At 38.6% G+C, this 16,644-nt stretch overlaps 1 protein-coding gene across 1 annotated transcript in view; it reads right to left on the bottom strand.

The window, feature by feature from the left end:
* Positions 1-543: 543 nt before the first annotated feature.
* Positions 544-16,644, bottom strand: part of LOC139757434 (alkaline phosphatase-like) — a 46,933-nt gene continuing 30,832 nt past the window's right edge. The window contains exons 4-11 of the mRNA XM_071677950.1: positions 9,812-10,001; positions 7,213-7,388; positions 6,136-6,355; positions 5,508-5,641; positions 4,861-4,977; positions 3,874-3,955; positions 2,354-2,569; positions 544-1,981 (exon numbers count right to left, since the gene is read on the bottom strand). Coding sequence (XP_071534051.1) covers positions 1,806-1,981; positions 2,354-2,569; positions 3,874-3,955; positions 4,861-4,977; positions 5,508-5,641; positions 6,136-6,355; positions 7,213-7,388; positions 9,812-10,001 — 1,311 coding nt within the window. The 3' untranslated portion in view covers positions 544-1,805. The remainder of the gene's footprint in view (positions 1,982-2,353; positions 2,570-3,873; positions 3,956-4,860; positions 4,978-5,507; positions 5,642-6,135; positions 6,356-7,212; positions 7,389-9,811; positions 10,002-16,644) is intronic.

The raw sequence follows: 16,644 nt of genomic DNA, 5'->3' as shown, positions 1-16,644 counted from the left end.
ACAAACATACAATCTATCCTCGTCGCACACAACACTTAACTCGCCCATCTCATTCTTCGTAACAAGATTTTCCAACACTGTGTGCTAGCCCCGCCTTTCGGCAAAATCATATAAGTAATTGATAGAAATAGCAGGTAGGATTATTAGACACAAGCATTAAGTAGAAACATTAGGCAGAAGTAGTAAGTCAGAATATTAGGCTGGAACACTGGCTAGGAGCCTTTGAAAACACCACATTGGAGTTGCCCTTTACCAGTGGCTAACTGAGTGAGGCTCCAAAGGCTAAGATGCAGCCCTAAATTTCACCAGTTGTGCAGACTCTCTTGCTGTGGGCACCCCTTTGAGAGATTTCCCAAAGGGAACGGGCATCAGATGGACTTATCACCCATTTTTGGGTAGTATTGTGCAAATCCAGCACTGACGGTATTACTTTATATTCTTCCTACTACTATGGGACAGCTAAGGTTTTTCTGTGACATACATATGACAGACTAGTTAAGAAGTTGCCATACTCCATATTCAACAGGATATAAAAGTCATTCATTACCAATACTGGACTTTTATTCAAAGGTTGGTCCAGAAAAATACATAGCCTTATTATTATAACTGAGGACGTACTGTACATTTTAACAACAGTCAAGAAATCATAATGCCATGAATATGAATAAATATGGGAGATGATTACAATACATTAAAAGATGCGATCAGATGCAATGGTGAAATCATTGACACATTGTTTACAGTTGTGAAATGGATATCCATATATCTTGAGTTTTATCTACGATAATCCAAAATATAATGATTATCACATAAAAGATGGCAGTCATCATGATGAAGGTATTATGTACACAATTCTTCAATGAACAAATCACGACAAATATTTTAAGCCAACACCTTAGCTCTTTGACACATCTCGTGACTTGTTTGATCAGATCAGCCTCACTCGTTTCCAAGAACATATGCACCCAGAATTTATCGATAGATATTTGCATGTACTTCCAATTTAGTGTCAAATGAAAGTTATTTGGTAACAGTAGCTTTTGCTTTGAGTTGTGGTGTGCAAGCAATTTTTTAGTATTATTAATTCTCTATGTTAGTCTAACAGTGGGTGCAGAGTTTAGACATGAAATGATAAAAATCAGTCTAGATATGAGAGAATAATATTGAAAATTTTGGTAAATGCTTGGGAAACTAGACTTGTTAGCTACATGTTACTGAATTAAGCAAAAGACATCTCATTGTAACTTAATTTGTGGACTTCTGCATTTCAGTCTGTGTACTTGACTAGCGGACAACTTATCTTCAAGTGCAGTAGATGAGTGTGATGGGCATAGGTGTGTGCTTTGTGAGCTAAAGCTTCAAGATGTTGTACATCACAGGAAAAATAATAAATGATTGACCTTGGGGTCAGCATAGGAATCAACTGTTCACAGAATAGCACAAACATAGTTGCAATGATATGCAGAAATTTGATTGGATGGAATCTTGTGAAAAAGTTGATTCTCTAAATCACTGATACTATGAAATTAATTGGATGATTAGTTTCATCATCACTTTTGTTAGTGAACTGGGCAATATTAACTGGGAAACAGTCTGACTGAACTGAGAGGCACTTATGCAAACATCTCTGATGTCCGTCAAGTCATAGTTCATTTGGATAATGTTTGTAGTACAACTACATACAAGGAAGACAAACTTTACAGTTAACAAAATGATTCGATGGCCCACACTCAGATACAAAAGATATATATCTTTAGCCAATCCAGTTCCTTTCTTCTTTACAATGATTTACGTGTCAACCTGTATCAGTAGCGCCAACAGAGTGCAGCTAGAAGGCTCAATATGATTCCAGAGATAGAGGCAGCCTGTGTAGAGCTTCCACTACAGTGGTCCAGGTTGGTACCAATGCACGATGCATAGGCCATGGCATGAGCAATGTAGTTCTGTTCATGCAGACTATGGAAGAGGTGAGCCATGGGACCTGCAGATAAATATATTTTGTTGAAAACAATGTGTCTGCTGAATTACTATTCTTCCCTCCTACCTATGGACTACGTCAGCCTCAAGACCTGACTACAAAGTTACACTCACTAATAGGCATGGGAAAGATTCCGGAGCAAAAAAGGTCTTTGATGAGATTGTACATTCGTTTGTCAAATGACAATGATGCACACTCACCAAAGATACCTCTTCACTCACGGTGTAATCTCAAGCAGGTGAAGTCCAGCAACATCTCTTAAGTATGAATGGTTTAATAGTCTTGAATTGAAAAGATATGTTTAAACACTAGGATATCCACATCTCTGAAAACAGGGAAAATATCACATGAAACTGAATGAAAGTGGATACAAACCCAAAGCATAGATGGCAACATCATCACCACCATGAGTCTCGGAGTCCTTTGGGACAGCAGCCAGCTGTGTGTAATCCCAGCTGATGACTTCATCCTCGGTAATATTTGGGCGCATAACTTGGTGGGTTCCAGGCATTACCGAGTAGTTGTAACCAGGGCCATTAGCATACATAAGAGTGGTGTAAGGCAAGCCATCATCACCAATGGCTGCTAGACCTGAAACAGGAACACAGTCTGTTATGCATACCCAAATTATGTGTGTGTAAAGCTGCCAATTTATACTGTATGGGGAAGGAACCCTATGTTTGTTGGGCCTTGAATTTTAATCTTTCTTGACTGTCATATAACTTTTTAAACTTTTTTGTACTGTCTGCATGTTTTTTTTTTATTTAATTTTTTTTTATTCATGCACAATTCTACAGACATTCACATCTCTTACTAATTCTCTTGTTGCTCCACAATTTCTGATTTTCTGAACATTTCCACCCACTTTGTCCCTATTTTATGGTATTCACTGAATGCTATCTTATTCTTTTGAAATACTGACGATGTAATGATGTCTATGCCTCCTGCATGATATGATTCTCCTCTCCCGTCCAACATCTTTTTCTGAAATGTATCTCTTTCTTTTATGATACTCTCTCCATAGCCTATCGCAGGTGCCCATCTACTGACTCCCTCAATATAAGCTTCTCTAAAGCTCTTGTAATGCTCTTCCTTAAACCCATTCTGTATTTCTACTTTCCCATTTCCTGAAACTAAAGAGACCGTTCAACTCCCTTGTGTCTCCTGGAATTTGGGTTCTTCTCTGATTCTATATGCTTATATTTTTCTCCCTACGATATGCTCATACTGATTGAGGCCTTGTCCTCCTCTGTTCCACTTTGCTATTGCAGAAAATCTGCAAACAAGCATGAAAGAAAATGAAATTATTCAAATTAATGACACTTCAAGTTCAATTTTCCCAGTGTTTAATATAGATATTGTTTACTATTTCCAGGTCATCGTATGAAAAAAAGAGATCAAGTATTGATAGTTTAAGAGCCCTACTGATGTGTTCAGTGTGATGTTGATATGGGAAGTTCTTGAACACACACTAAGTATTCATCAACATACTGCTTCTCCAGGATGAATTTAGCTGTTCCTAGTTGTTTTCTGTAAACCTGAGCCTTTTTTTTATCGAGTATGTACAAAGAGGCAGATTCGGGTTGAAGTGATGAAAGACAGGAATTGGACATGTGGTAAAGATCAGATGTTAAGATTATGGTCAGCTTCGTGGGAGAATGGTGTAGTCAGAGGGAGACGTGGAAGGTGTGATGAAGGACAGCCATGTATAGCATGTTGAGAGACAAGTATGAAGGGTGTGTCAAGGGACAAATGCTCAGGGTGTACCGTGTTGAGCAGCAGGTGTGGAGAGTGTGTTGCGAGATAAGTGTGAAGGGTATTTCAAAGGGACAAATGTGCAGGATGTGTTGTGTTAAGGGGAGAGCGTGTGCTCATAGAAGGATTGGAATACTCACCTATGATCTCCTGGCCCCGGCTTGGATAGCCGCTGATGGACATGGTGTGTGCATGGTCAGCAGTCACCACGATTAGGGTGTCCTGTAGGTGAGAGAAATAAGGTTATACATCCCTGCTTCATAAACTTCAACATACATTCATGCTGTTTTCCCTAATTCTGCCTCACAGCATTAAAACCCACTAAGGGTCAAATCCTGGAGAGGGCATTCAGTTCCCTGCTAACCCACATCCTCCTCTTTTGGGCAGGTCAGTGAATGGGCATCCAGTGTAAAGCTAGGGCATGTATATTTGTGTATGTACATAAGGTGAAAGAGGTTATCAATACAGGGAAAGATCATGTGAAACAAAGACCAAAGAGAGAGTGAGCTCCGTTTTTAGACTGAAGAGATGGATGAGTCGGTTATATATATGTTTCAGGAGTGTCAGTAGCCATTTGATAATGTAACACACAAGAGTTATGCGAAGAAATTGGATCTTTGATGGACAGAAAATTTTCTACATTGAAGGGAACTAAAGATGCATAACACAGAAGCCTTCTTGAAGTGGGTCATGAGTGGCATGCCTCAGGCCTTGGTTTTGGAACCAAATGTAGATGATTTTTCTAAAGGACTGAAATTATACATTTAGATTTGTGTGGATGATGTAAAGGTCATGACAGAAGTAAAGGATGATAAGGCTTGCATGTGGGGACTTGAACAAGCTCCAAATTTGGTTTGATGAATAGCTGACGAAATCTCAGGTAAAAGCCAAGGATGGAGGATGGGACACTTCAAAAGAAGGCCTAGATGTGAATTTCTATCTCATATGAGATAAACTATGGGCATCTGCAGTTGACGTACTCAAGGGTCGACATTGTACCTAGTCTATCGTCAGTGTTGAGGAGACCAGACTGTCTACCGGCAAACTTCAAACACACTCGTACATCATCTCTGAACAGTACAAGTAAGCCTCACGGCTAGACAGGATGCCACACTTGCACAACCTACCTCCTGGTTAGTCATTTGGACTGCTTTCTCAACAGCCCTATCCATAGCCACTGCCTCGTCAAGGGCCCTGTGAGCCACTGTGTCGTGGTGTGCGTGGTCAATTCGCCCTCCCTCCACCTGCAAAGCCAAGCTGAGGTCAGATAAAGTAATCATGATAGACAGGAAAGGAATTTTTTGCAATCATGCATCACGAATGGAAACCTTCTGATTAATATTTTAAAGACGCCTCACTAGTATATGCGTAACATTTGTTGCCATGGTAAGTGAAGCTGGTTGCTAGCATATGGTACTTGTGGCATACATGGTGTAATGGGGGAATATGGTTGTGCTTGCCCTTATGGGATAAGAGGGTTTAATTGTATGTTCCATATATAAAGTGGGTTGATATTCCCCTGGATATTGATGGTGTTTATAGTGGTCAGTATGGGTCTTTTCTTGCAATGATGTATTGGATCTTTGGGGGGGGGGGGGTCTTCGATGCACTTGTGGTGCTGAACTGCAACTAGGGGACGAGGGATCTCTGGTGATGTCGCCGAACTGCAAACTGGGGATGAGGGATCTTTGGTGGCGGAAGGCGACGGGGTGAGGTGTTGAACTACAACTAGGGGACGGGGGATATGTCTAGCGGTGATGGGCACGGTACTCACCAGCATGAAGAATCCTTTCGGTTCCTGGCTTAGGAGTTTGATGGCTGTCTCAGTCATTTCGGCAAGAGTGGGCACGTCTAGGTTATTGTCCCGTTTCTCGTATTCATAGGGCATGTGGCCATTGGCGAACAATCCTGAGGAGGACAGTGAGGTGTGAGGAAGCTGTTTACTTACCCAGTTGTATAGGAGAGAGAGAGAGAGAGAGAGAGAGAGAGAGAGAGAGAGAGAGAGAGAGAGAGAGAGAGAGATGAGATTAAGGAAGAAACTTATGGAGATTTAAATAAAAAAAAAAAAAAGAGGTTGAGGGACTTTTGTAGTATATGATTGATGAATGAATGCACTAACTAGGGACACAGTTAATGCAGACAGTATATTCCAATTTGAAACAACTGCATGAGAGTAGGAGGACCCCAGCTCTTCAACATGCCAACCATCGTACAGCTATTTTAAAACATTGTCAGTTCTGCATCTGCTTGTTCCATTTATCCACCATTAATTACGGGTGTACAGCTTTACCAAGAGCATTAAGGCAGCTTAAGGTCTTACCCTTAGAGTTCCACAGTGGTGCACGCCCCTTCCCCTCCCTCTTTGAACTCCCTTTCCCCCTAGTTCGCCATGTTGAACTCACCTAGGAGGAACTCGGTGTCCTTGGTGTCCACGTTGCGCAAGGCCGTCCTGCTCCTGACGAACTCCCAGTTGACGTTGGCGTCCGTCTTCTTCTCCTTCCAGAGCCTGACGAGGTCCCTGCTGTCATTTCTCTGGCAGCTGCCCCACTGGGTGTCCAAGGGGTCGGTGGGCGTGCCATCGGCGCCCGCGTCGAAGTTCTGGTACCCGCCGCCCATCACCACCTGGCCATTACAGAAAATAAGCATTCCTTTATTTCAAGTTAGAGTAGAGGGACATGCCTTTATTTTTACGTTTCCTGCGGGTACAGAGCGCCAAAGGAATCATCCCTTTGTGGGGATGGGATCACTCGGTGATGACTTGAATTACAAGCTTTAAATAGGAGAGGAGGTAAATTGTTTATAATGGATTAACTTAGTAAAGGAGATCGTATATACTTAGCTACGCCATATTGTCTGTAATTACGATATATATATATATATATATATATATATATATATATATATATATATATATATATATATTAATTATCAAAGCGTGTTTTAAGAATTTTCATAAGATGAATCGGACGCGATTCTCTTTGTATATGAATTAGCTTAAACGGTTATTGACTTTTAAATTCTTTAAGTATTTTTTAATCATTCTCCATATACATTTGAAAGACTAAGTTATGATGTTTATTGTCTGAGAATGAAAGAAAAGCATATAGGAACCATGATGAATTAATTAGTAATTATTAAGAAATGCTCGACGCCATTTTTGTTGTGGTGGTTGCGTCGAATGGCTGAGCGTAAGTCAGTGTACACGCCCCTGTTTTTCTAATTTATCATCATTAATAATTAAGTTAAAGCAATGCTATTGTTAGTAAATACAACAGTTTTTTTTAGTAACTATTGTCATTATTGAGGAAGATATTGTAACTGGAAATTAGACTCTAGAGGTGAAAAATAATGGCATATTTTTTTCCAAAAGTTTTTTTCAGTCTTGAAGAAAATTTCGCTTTTTATGGCGAAAGTTTTTATTAAAAATTATTTTTAATATCAAGTTAAAAATAATTTTTAATAAGTTGATTCCCACTTACATTAATGGACATGCCGGGCTCCTCCTCCACCAGCTGGCGCGCAATATCCAGGACATGGGGACACCTTTCCTTATCCTCTGGACTAATGGCGCCATCACACTCCCAGTCCCGGTCAGCCACGTGGGCGTAAGTAGCCGCTGGGGTGGCGTGGGTCACCCGTGTTGACGTCACCACACCTGCCGGGTTAATTATCAAAGCCTGTGGTTAAATGTCAGTTATCGTTAGTTATCCAATAATGAAGTTATCGTTTAAAAGACTAACACCCCCCCCATCTTTACATCAGAGGTTATCATTAGTTCAAGGTGATGTTAAAAAGAAATAAGTTCAAGGGGAAAGTTATTCTTTGGTTTTAACATAACCCGCGGTTAATTAACCCAGAGGTTAAATGTCATTTAACGTTAAAAATAACAAAAAATATGGTTATTGTTTAACATACCTCCCCCTCCCCCACCGAACCCGAAATTATCTTTAATTCAAGATTACGTTAAGAAGTTCAGGGATAAGTTACCACTATGTTAAAAACCTTAAGTTATCCTTGGGTTAAAAAAAATATCACCACACAGTTAAAATTAACCCAGAGGTTAAATGTCACCTATTGTTAATAATTTCGTAATGTGATTCTCGATAAAATAACCCAGGTTTAAAAAACCCCACCCGAGATTACCTTTAGATCAGTGTTATGTTAAAAAGTTCAAGGGTAAATCATGTTAAAAAGTTCAAGGGTAAAATGTTTTTGGTTGTAAAAACATCACCATACCTGCGGTTAGAAATGTCGAAGAGGTTAAATATCAGCTATCATAAAAAATATATGTATATAAAGTTCCCGTTAAAAGATCACCTCCAAAGTTTTAAATCCAAGTTTGAGTTACAGTATTTGAACTGATCTAAAAAAACACAACTACCTAACTAAAAATTAATGTTGGGGTGTTGAATATCAGCTAATGTTTAGAAAAAGAAAAAAAAAAAACTTCAAAGTTTTATGTAAAGTTTTATGTAAAGTTCAAGGTTATGTGTTTTATCTATGACTCGAAAAAAAAAAAAGAAATCGCTTGGATTTGAAGGGGATTTGTGGTCCGAGATAAAGTGGAATATTAATGGCGTCTTTGGCTGAGAGTTGAACGCAGGCCATTTGTGGAGAGATGGCCTGTTATATAGACGGTATAACCTATATGATGGCTTATATATATATATGACAGTATATGACATATAGGCGTTACTTTATAGAAAAGATGTTTATATAGAAGTCATGGTATACGAATGGTATGTTATATAAGATATATGATATGGCATATATGTGGTATTTTATATAAAAGATATATTGGTGACATTATATAGGTGATATATGGTATTTCATATAAAAGATATAATATATTTGTGACATTATATAGGTGATATTTGGTATTTTATATGAAAGATACGTTATATAGAGGGTATGTTACGTCATAAAAGTATGGCATGTTATGTGCATGATATATATACATAGATATATATATATATATATATATATATATATATATATATATATATATATATATATATATATAGCCTATAGTTTATATAAAGAGGAGAAAGGTTTAGGGAAGGATTTGCCGCGCAAGAAAATCATATTACGTTCTCCAGAATGTAAAGATGATATATATAATGAATAATCAAGTGGAATATTCAAATACCTTATCTTCGCATATTAGTGAATATTTAGCGGCGGAAAATGAATATAAAGAATAGTTCAAATAAAGAATTTATGTTAGTTTGAGATTTTGTTATACAGGGATATTGAAAGTTGTATATTTTTCTCCTAAATAGCGTCACTGTTGATCTCGGCTTAATTCAAGGTTGAGTAACTTAGAAAATGAAAGTTTGTAAGGACGAATTTTGAAATGTCATTGTCTTATATGATTTCAATGAGATATGTGTTGATTAATGATACTGATATTAATTAATTTCCTTCATATTGAGTTTAAAATTAATGAGAACTGATATAATTCCAATATAAATCTCGAATATGATGAATAGAACAAGAGACGATACTGCAGTGGTCAACGCCATCTATTGACGAGATTCCACGTTATGTGTGCCTGCAGGAGCGAGTTACCGATCTGGAACTAAGAAGTGGACAGAGGGCGCGCCGGGGTCATTCTAAGAGCACAACAGGCTCGTTAGGGGTCGTTAAGGAGTATCCATTCAGTGCGAGTGGTGAGCCAGGACGCGAGGGGTGGCGTGGTGGCATAAACGGGAGCAGGGATAAGACGAGGTCGTTCGAGGGAAGGAGATGTCAGGCCAAAATGGTGGCCGTGAGGACTGTCGAATGCCGCCGTAATTGGACGCGTTGGATTGGATCAAGTCTGAAAGGTTAGTTGGGGGAGGTTTTATTTGTGTGGGGGGCTTGTTATTTTTCACTAAGTCAACGATGGCCATATTGTTTAAACCTGAAAAGCGAATGAGGGATGTTTATTTTGGTGTATTTTGGGTGGTTAGAAATTATTAATGGTTGTTGGAAGGGACCAATTCAAGTGTTCGGTTCCTCTAGAATGGACCCCATGGCTGTGGCTTGAGCTAGGGGTATGTATGGTGGTTTCTCCTCCTCCTTCTCCCCCATTACCTGTTCTCTTGCCAGCTTCCTGGGCCCATTTCACGATGGAATAGATTTTATTTTCGTCGTTGACGGAGGCACAGTCCTTGTACACGACCGAGCCATCAACACCAATGGTCTTGTACTTGGTCTTGACGCCCGTAAGATAAGCTGTGGCGGTGCTGGCGCTGTCCGACACCTGCTTGTCTACGTTGTACGTCTGGCAGGGGGAGGGGTTAAGAAAAACATTGCGCGTTAGAGATTGCAAGAATAAAATAATAAAATTTCATACAACTGATTAAGATACATAATTAGCATAAAATTTGTGCTAATATTGTGTTTTAGCAGAAAAAATACAAATATGTAAATTCTTCATAATTTGCGTTTTCCAGAAATTCACGGTGCAGTGAATGCCAATGAAAAATGCCGAACCAGATAGATTTCTAGATAGCTCTTAATTTTCAATTAATGGAGATTTTATCTTAATCATTTCCCCTAGTATTGTATTACTAGAGGTTACATAATACTGAAGAAATGGGGATCGCTTTATTACTGGGGTTTACAATCCGAATTATCTTACAGGCGGCTGAAAAAAAATATATAAGCCATATGGCAACACCAGATAATCAAATCAATTCCATAACTAGTCTACATTTCTCCATTATTTGAAAATTAATTTACTGGGGGGCCTCCATAAACTGGGGGGGCTTCCCCAGGGGATGTAAAAGTAAGTATACTTGCTAATTCGGGAGGTCATTAATGTAATTAGAGTTTTAGAGCGAATTGTCCTTTCCCTCTGTGTTATGACGTAAAGGAGGAGCGGCCATATTGAACCGCCATTTTGCTAAGCTTTCAACGCCATAAAGACGTATTTATCTCCCGCTGGTTCCATTAAAAGACCGTAAACTACCTCTCCTAACACAGAGGTGTTGAAGTGATAACGCCCTCTTGTTAAGTCTTGATCTAAAACGAGAATAAATGTCATTTTTTTCATATATTCCTATTTTTTTTACCTTCCCATTTCGACTCTCTCTCTCTCTCTCTCTCTCTCTCTCTCTCTCTCTCTCTCTCTCTCTCTCTCTCTCTCTCTCTCGTTGCGCAACGCGATGCTCTGGTCTCCAATTAGTGACCTCGATTCGTAATAGGAAGAGGGAGGCGGGCGGGGCCGGCAAAATTGGTCATTGAAATAGGGGGATCGAACCAGCCATTGGGGCGACCCATGAGTTGGCAACAGCGCCTCGGTGATGGCAGCAGCGCCTCTAGCCCGAGGCGCTGTTGCCATTACCGAGGCGCTGTTGCCATTACGTGATCCTCCCCTTATGTAAAGGTTATTATTGCCTTTTTGTGCTTATATAGAGGGAGATTTACGCTCTTAGGGTCCAGGGCCTTTTGACGGATTGGTTCAATGACACGTGTAAAGCCCTTGGAATTTCGCCTGTAGTTGTTGTTGCTGCCTTGGCTTCCTCTACGCTTGAGTCGTCCCGCCAAAAAAAAATGTCCATATTTTTCTCCCAGTTTTGCCTTCTTGACCTGAAGGTTTTGACTTTAAATGGTCTAAATTTATCAAAGTCTCTTTAGAAATTCAAATGGAGTGGCCATTTATATATATATTTATTCTAATTTCTTTTAAAATTAGATTTAAGAGGGAAGAGGGTGTGTGTGTGGAGCAATGGAGTTTAGGGCGCCATTTTTGGTGCCATTCCTCTACACCTTCTCCAGCAGTTTTATGTGGCTATCTAAACATCGCCTATAAATTGGAATTTTTTTACCTAAATAAATTAATATAATTGGCAGAGAATTTAGTATGGGCGTTTTTCCGCAATACCATTTGGGCAAATTAATTTTTTTTACACAAATTAACACGAAAAAAATTTAATTTAGTCTCCTGGTGTGTTCATAAACACGTAATATCCATATATTCCTTTATCAATTGCCCTATTTATTCACCTAATTTACTCCATTTATCCATTTATCGACCACACGAGCCTTAAAGTACTCATCGACCATTCCCAAAGGGAAGGAGGAACAGCTAGGGGTGACTGTGGGGCGACTGTGCCACGACCGGGCTCGAACCCAGGCGCGCCAGTGCTTAAATCATGGTCAGCAAAGCCAACCACTGAATACTTATAAAAGTATTTAAGTATTTAGAATGAGATTTTGTCTTTGGGATATAGCCTAGCATTTTGGGATATAGCCTAGCATTTTGGGATATACCATAGCATTTTGGGATATAGCCTAGCATTTTGGGATATAGCCTAGCATTTTGGGATATAGCCTAGCATTTTGGGATATAGCCTAGCATTGTGGGATATAGCCTAGCATTTTGGGATATAGCCTAGCATTTTGGGATGTAGCCCAGCATTTTGGGATATAGCCTAGCATTTTGGGATATAGCCTAGCATTTTGGGATATAGCCTAGCATTTTGGGATATAGAATAGCATTTTGGGATATAGCCTAGCATTTTGGGATATAGCCTAGCATTTTGGGATGTAGCCTAGCATTTTGAGATATACCATAGCATTTTGGGATATAGCCTAGCATTTTGGGATATAGCCCAGCATTTTGGGATATAGCCTAGCATTGTGGGATATAGCCTAGCATTTTGGGATATAGCATAGCATTTGGGATATAGCCTAGCATTTTGGGATATAGCCTAGCATTTTGGGATATAGCCTAGCAATTTGGGATATAGCCTAGCATTTTGGGATATAGCCTAGCATTTTGGGATATAGCATAGCATTTTGGGATATAGCATAGCAATTTGGGATATAGCCTAGCATTTTGGGATATAGCTTAGCATTTTGGGATATAGAATAGCATTTTGGGATATAGCCTAGCATTTTGGGATATAGCCTAGCGTTTTGGGATATAGCATAGCGTTTTGGGATATAGCATAGCATTTTGGGATATAGCCTCGTATTTTGGGATATAGCCTCGTATTTTGGGATATAGCCTCGTATTTTGGGATATAGCCTCGTATTTTGGGATATAGCCTCGTATTTTGGGATATAGCCTAGCGTTTTGGGATATAGCATAGCGTTTTGGGATATAGCATAGCATTTTGGGATATAGCCTCGTATTTTGGGATATAGCCTCGTATTTTGGGATATAGCCTAGCATTTTGGGATATAGCCTAGCATTTTGGGATATAGCCTAGCATTTTGGGATATAGCCTCGTATTTTGGGATATAGCCTAGCATTTTGGGATATAGCCTAGCATTTTGGGATATAGCCTAGCATTTTGGGATATAACCTAGCATTTTGGGATATAGCCTAGCATTTTGGGATATAGCCTAGCATTTTGGGATATAGCCTAGCATTTTGGGATATAGCCTAGCATTTTGGGATATAGCCTCGTATTTTGGGATATAGCCTCGTATTTTGGGATATAGCCTAGCATTTTGGGATATAGCCTAGCATTTTGGGATATAGCCTAGCATTTTGGGATATAGCCTAGCATTTTGGGATATAGCCTAGCATTTTGGGATATAGCCTCGTATTTTGGGATATAGCCTAGCATTTTGGGATATAACCTAGCATTTTGGGATATAGCCTAGCATTTTGGGATATAGCCTAGCATTTTGGGATATAGCCTAGCATTTTGGGATATAGCCTAGCATTTTGGGATATAGCATAGCATTTTGGGATATAGCCTAGCATTTTGGGATATAGCCTCGTATTTTGGGATATAGCCTAGCATTTTGGGATATAACCTAGCATTTTGGGATATAGCCTCGTATTTTGGGATATAGCCTAGCATTTTGGGATATAGCCTAGCATTTTGGGATATAACCTAGCATTTTGGGATATAGCCTAGCATTTTGGGATATAGCCTAGCATTTTGGGATATAGCCTAGCGTTTTGGGATATACTAGCATTTTGGGATATAGCATAGCATTTTGGGATATAGCCTAGCATTTTGGGATATAGCCTAGCATTTTGGGATATAGCATAGCATTTTGGGATATAGCCTAGCATTTTGGGACATGTGTTTCTTAATTTCAGACAAGATTTTTGTGTTTACTCTCAATGAGAGAGAGAGAGAGAGAGAGAGAGAGAGAGAGAGAGAGAGAGAGAGAGAGGCAGAGAGAGAGAGAGACAGAGACAGAGAGAGAGAGAGAGAGAGAGAGAGAGAGAGAGAGAGAGAGACACGACCTCCCCCCCTCCCCCACCAGCATTTCATTAAGCCTCTCCTACCCAAAAACCCCCTTAAATTACTTAGGGGGAGGGTAATTAAGCTAATAATTAGGTCTTTGACCCTTTAAACCACCTCGTTTCCTAGTTATGAGATAAATGGCATTATCACACACACACTCCCTTACCCCCCCTCCAAGATAAACCAACCCCCCCCCCCAAACTTGAAATAGATAAGACGAACCCCCAAAATTATCTGTCAATTATAACCCAAAATTATCTGTCAATTATAACTCAAAATTATCTGTCAATTATAACCCAAAATTATCTGTCAATTATAACCCAAAATTATCTGTCAATTATAACCCAAAATTATCTGTCAATTATAACCCAAAATTATCTGTCAATTATAACCCAAAATTATCTGTCAATTATAACCCAAAATTATCTGTCAATTATAACCCAAAATTATCTGTCAATTATAACCCAAAATTATCTGTCAATTATAACCCAAAATTATCTGTCAATTATAACCCAAAATTATCTGTCAATTATAACCCAAAATTATCTGTCAATTATAACCCAAAATTATCTGTCAATTATAACCCAAAATTATCTGTCAATTATAACCCAAAATTATCTGTCAATTATAACCCAAAATTATCTGTCAATTTTAACCCAAAATTATCTGTCAATTAAAACCCAAAATTATCTGTCAATTATAACCCAAAATTATCTGTCAATTATAACCCAAAATTATCTGTCAATTATAACCCAAAATTATCTGTCAATTATAACCCAAAATTATCTGTCAATTATAACCCAAAATTATCTGTCAATTATAACCCAAAATTATCTGTCAATTATAACCCAAAATTATCTGTCAATTATAACCCAAAATTATCTGTCAATTATAACCCAAAATTATCTGTCAATTATAACCCAAAATTATCTGTCAATTATAACCCAAAATTATCTGTCAATTATAACCCAAAATTATCTGTCAATTATAACCCAAAATTATCTGTCAATTACAACCCAAAATTATCTGTCAATTACAACCCAAAATTATCTGTCAATTATAACCCAAAATTATCTGTCAATTATAACCCAAAATTATGTCAATGATAACCCAAAATTATCTGTCAATTTTAACCCAAAATTATCTGTCAATTATAACCCAAAATTATCTGTCAATTATAACCCAAAATTATCTGTCAATTATAACCCAAAATTATCTGTCAATTATAACCCAAAATTATCTGTCAATTATAACCCAAAATTATCTGTCAATTATAACCCAAAATTATCTGTCAATTATAACCCAAAATTATCTGTCAATTATAACCCAAAATTATCTGTCAATCATAACCCAAAATTATCTGTCAATTATAACTCAAAATTATCTGTCAATTATAACCCAAAATTATCTGTCAATTATAATCTTGAAAGAAAAGAAACGAAAAAAAAGGAAAAATAAATAAAATATCCAATTTTTGGCCACCATTATCTAAATGACGCTTGGCGAAAAATAATCATTGATATAGATTTTGATTATATCATCCTTTGATAATCTTTGATAACTTGGTTATCATGACCCCGATGATAAATGGGTATTAATGCAGTTATATTCTCTAAATAATAACTGGAGTTTGTTATGGTGTATGAAGGGGGTTACGCGCCATTGTGGTTTCGATATATTGAAAAGGTTTGGTTTAACGAGGCAGTTTGCTCGTGGTTTAGATATATATGAGAAGGTTTGGTTTAACGAGGCAGTTTGCTCGTGGTTTCGATATATTGAAAAGGTTTGGTTTAACGAGGCAGTTTGCTCGTGGTTTCGATATATTGAAAAGGTTTGGTTTAACGAGGCAGTTTGCTCGTGGTTTAGATATATTGAGAAGGTTTGGTTTAACGAGGCAGTTTGCTCGTGGTTTAGATATATTGAGAAGGTTTGGTTTAACGAGGCAGTTTGCTCGTGGTTTAGATATATTGAGAAGGTTTGGTTTAACGAGGCAGTTTGCTCGTGGTTTAGATATCTTGAGAAGGTTTGGTTTAACGAGGCAGTTTGCTCGTGGTTTAGATATATTGAGAAGGTTTGGTTTAACGAGGCAGTTTGCTCGTGGTTTAGATATATTGAGAAGGTTTGGTTTAACGAGGCAGTTTGCTCGTGGTTTCGATATATTGAAAAGGTTTGGTTTAACGAGGCAGTTTGCTCGTGGTTTAGATATATTGAGAAGGTTTGGTTTAACGAGGCAGTTTGCTCGTGGTTTAGATATATTGAGAAGGTTTGGTTTAACGAGGCAGTTTGCTCGTGGTTTAGATATATTGAGAAGGTTTGGTTTAACGAGGCAGTTTGCTCGTGGTTTAGATATCTTGAGAAGGTTTGGTTTAACGAGGCAGTTTGCTCGTGGTTTAGATATATTGAGAAGGTTTGGTTTAACGAGGCAGTTTGCTCGTCCTAGTTATCTAGATAAAGCGGGTCTAGTTGCTTCTAGATAATGGGCAGGCCCTTGGCCACACATGGCAGCCAGCGCCCTCCCTTAAGGGAGCTCGATTGGACCCTTAAATGACCCTTAAATTAAGGTGAAAGAGAAAGGGGGGCCAGTTAGTGTGTGTGTGTGTGTGTGTCTGTGTGTGTGTGGGGGGGGGGGGGAGGGGATGGTCCCAGATGTGGGATAACTGCCTCCTTTGGAGACCTGTGAACCCCCAATAGGGAGGGTCCAGTGGC

The sequence above is a fragment of the Panulirus ornatus genome, chromosome 26, assembly GCF_036320965.1.
Source record: "Panulirus ornatus isolate Po-2019 chromosome 26, ASM3632096v1, whole genome shotgun sequence".
Lineage (NCBI taxonomy): Eukaryota > Metazoa > Arthropoda > Malacostraca > Decapoda > Palinuridae > Panulirus > Panulirus ornatus.
This window is presented reverse-complemented; position numbering and strand designations above follow the sequence as displayed.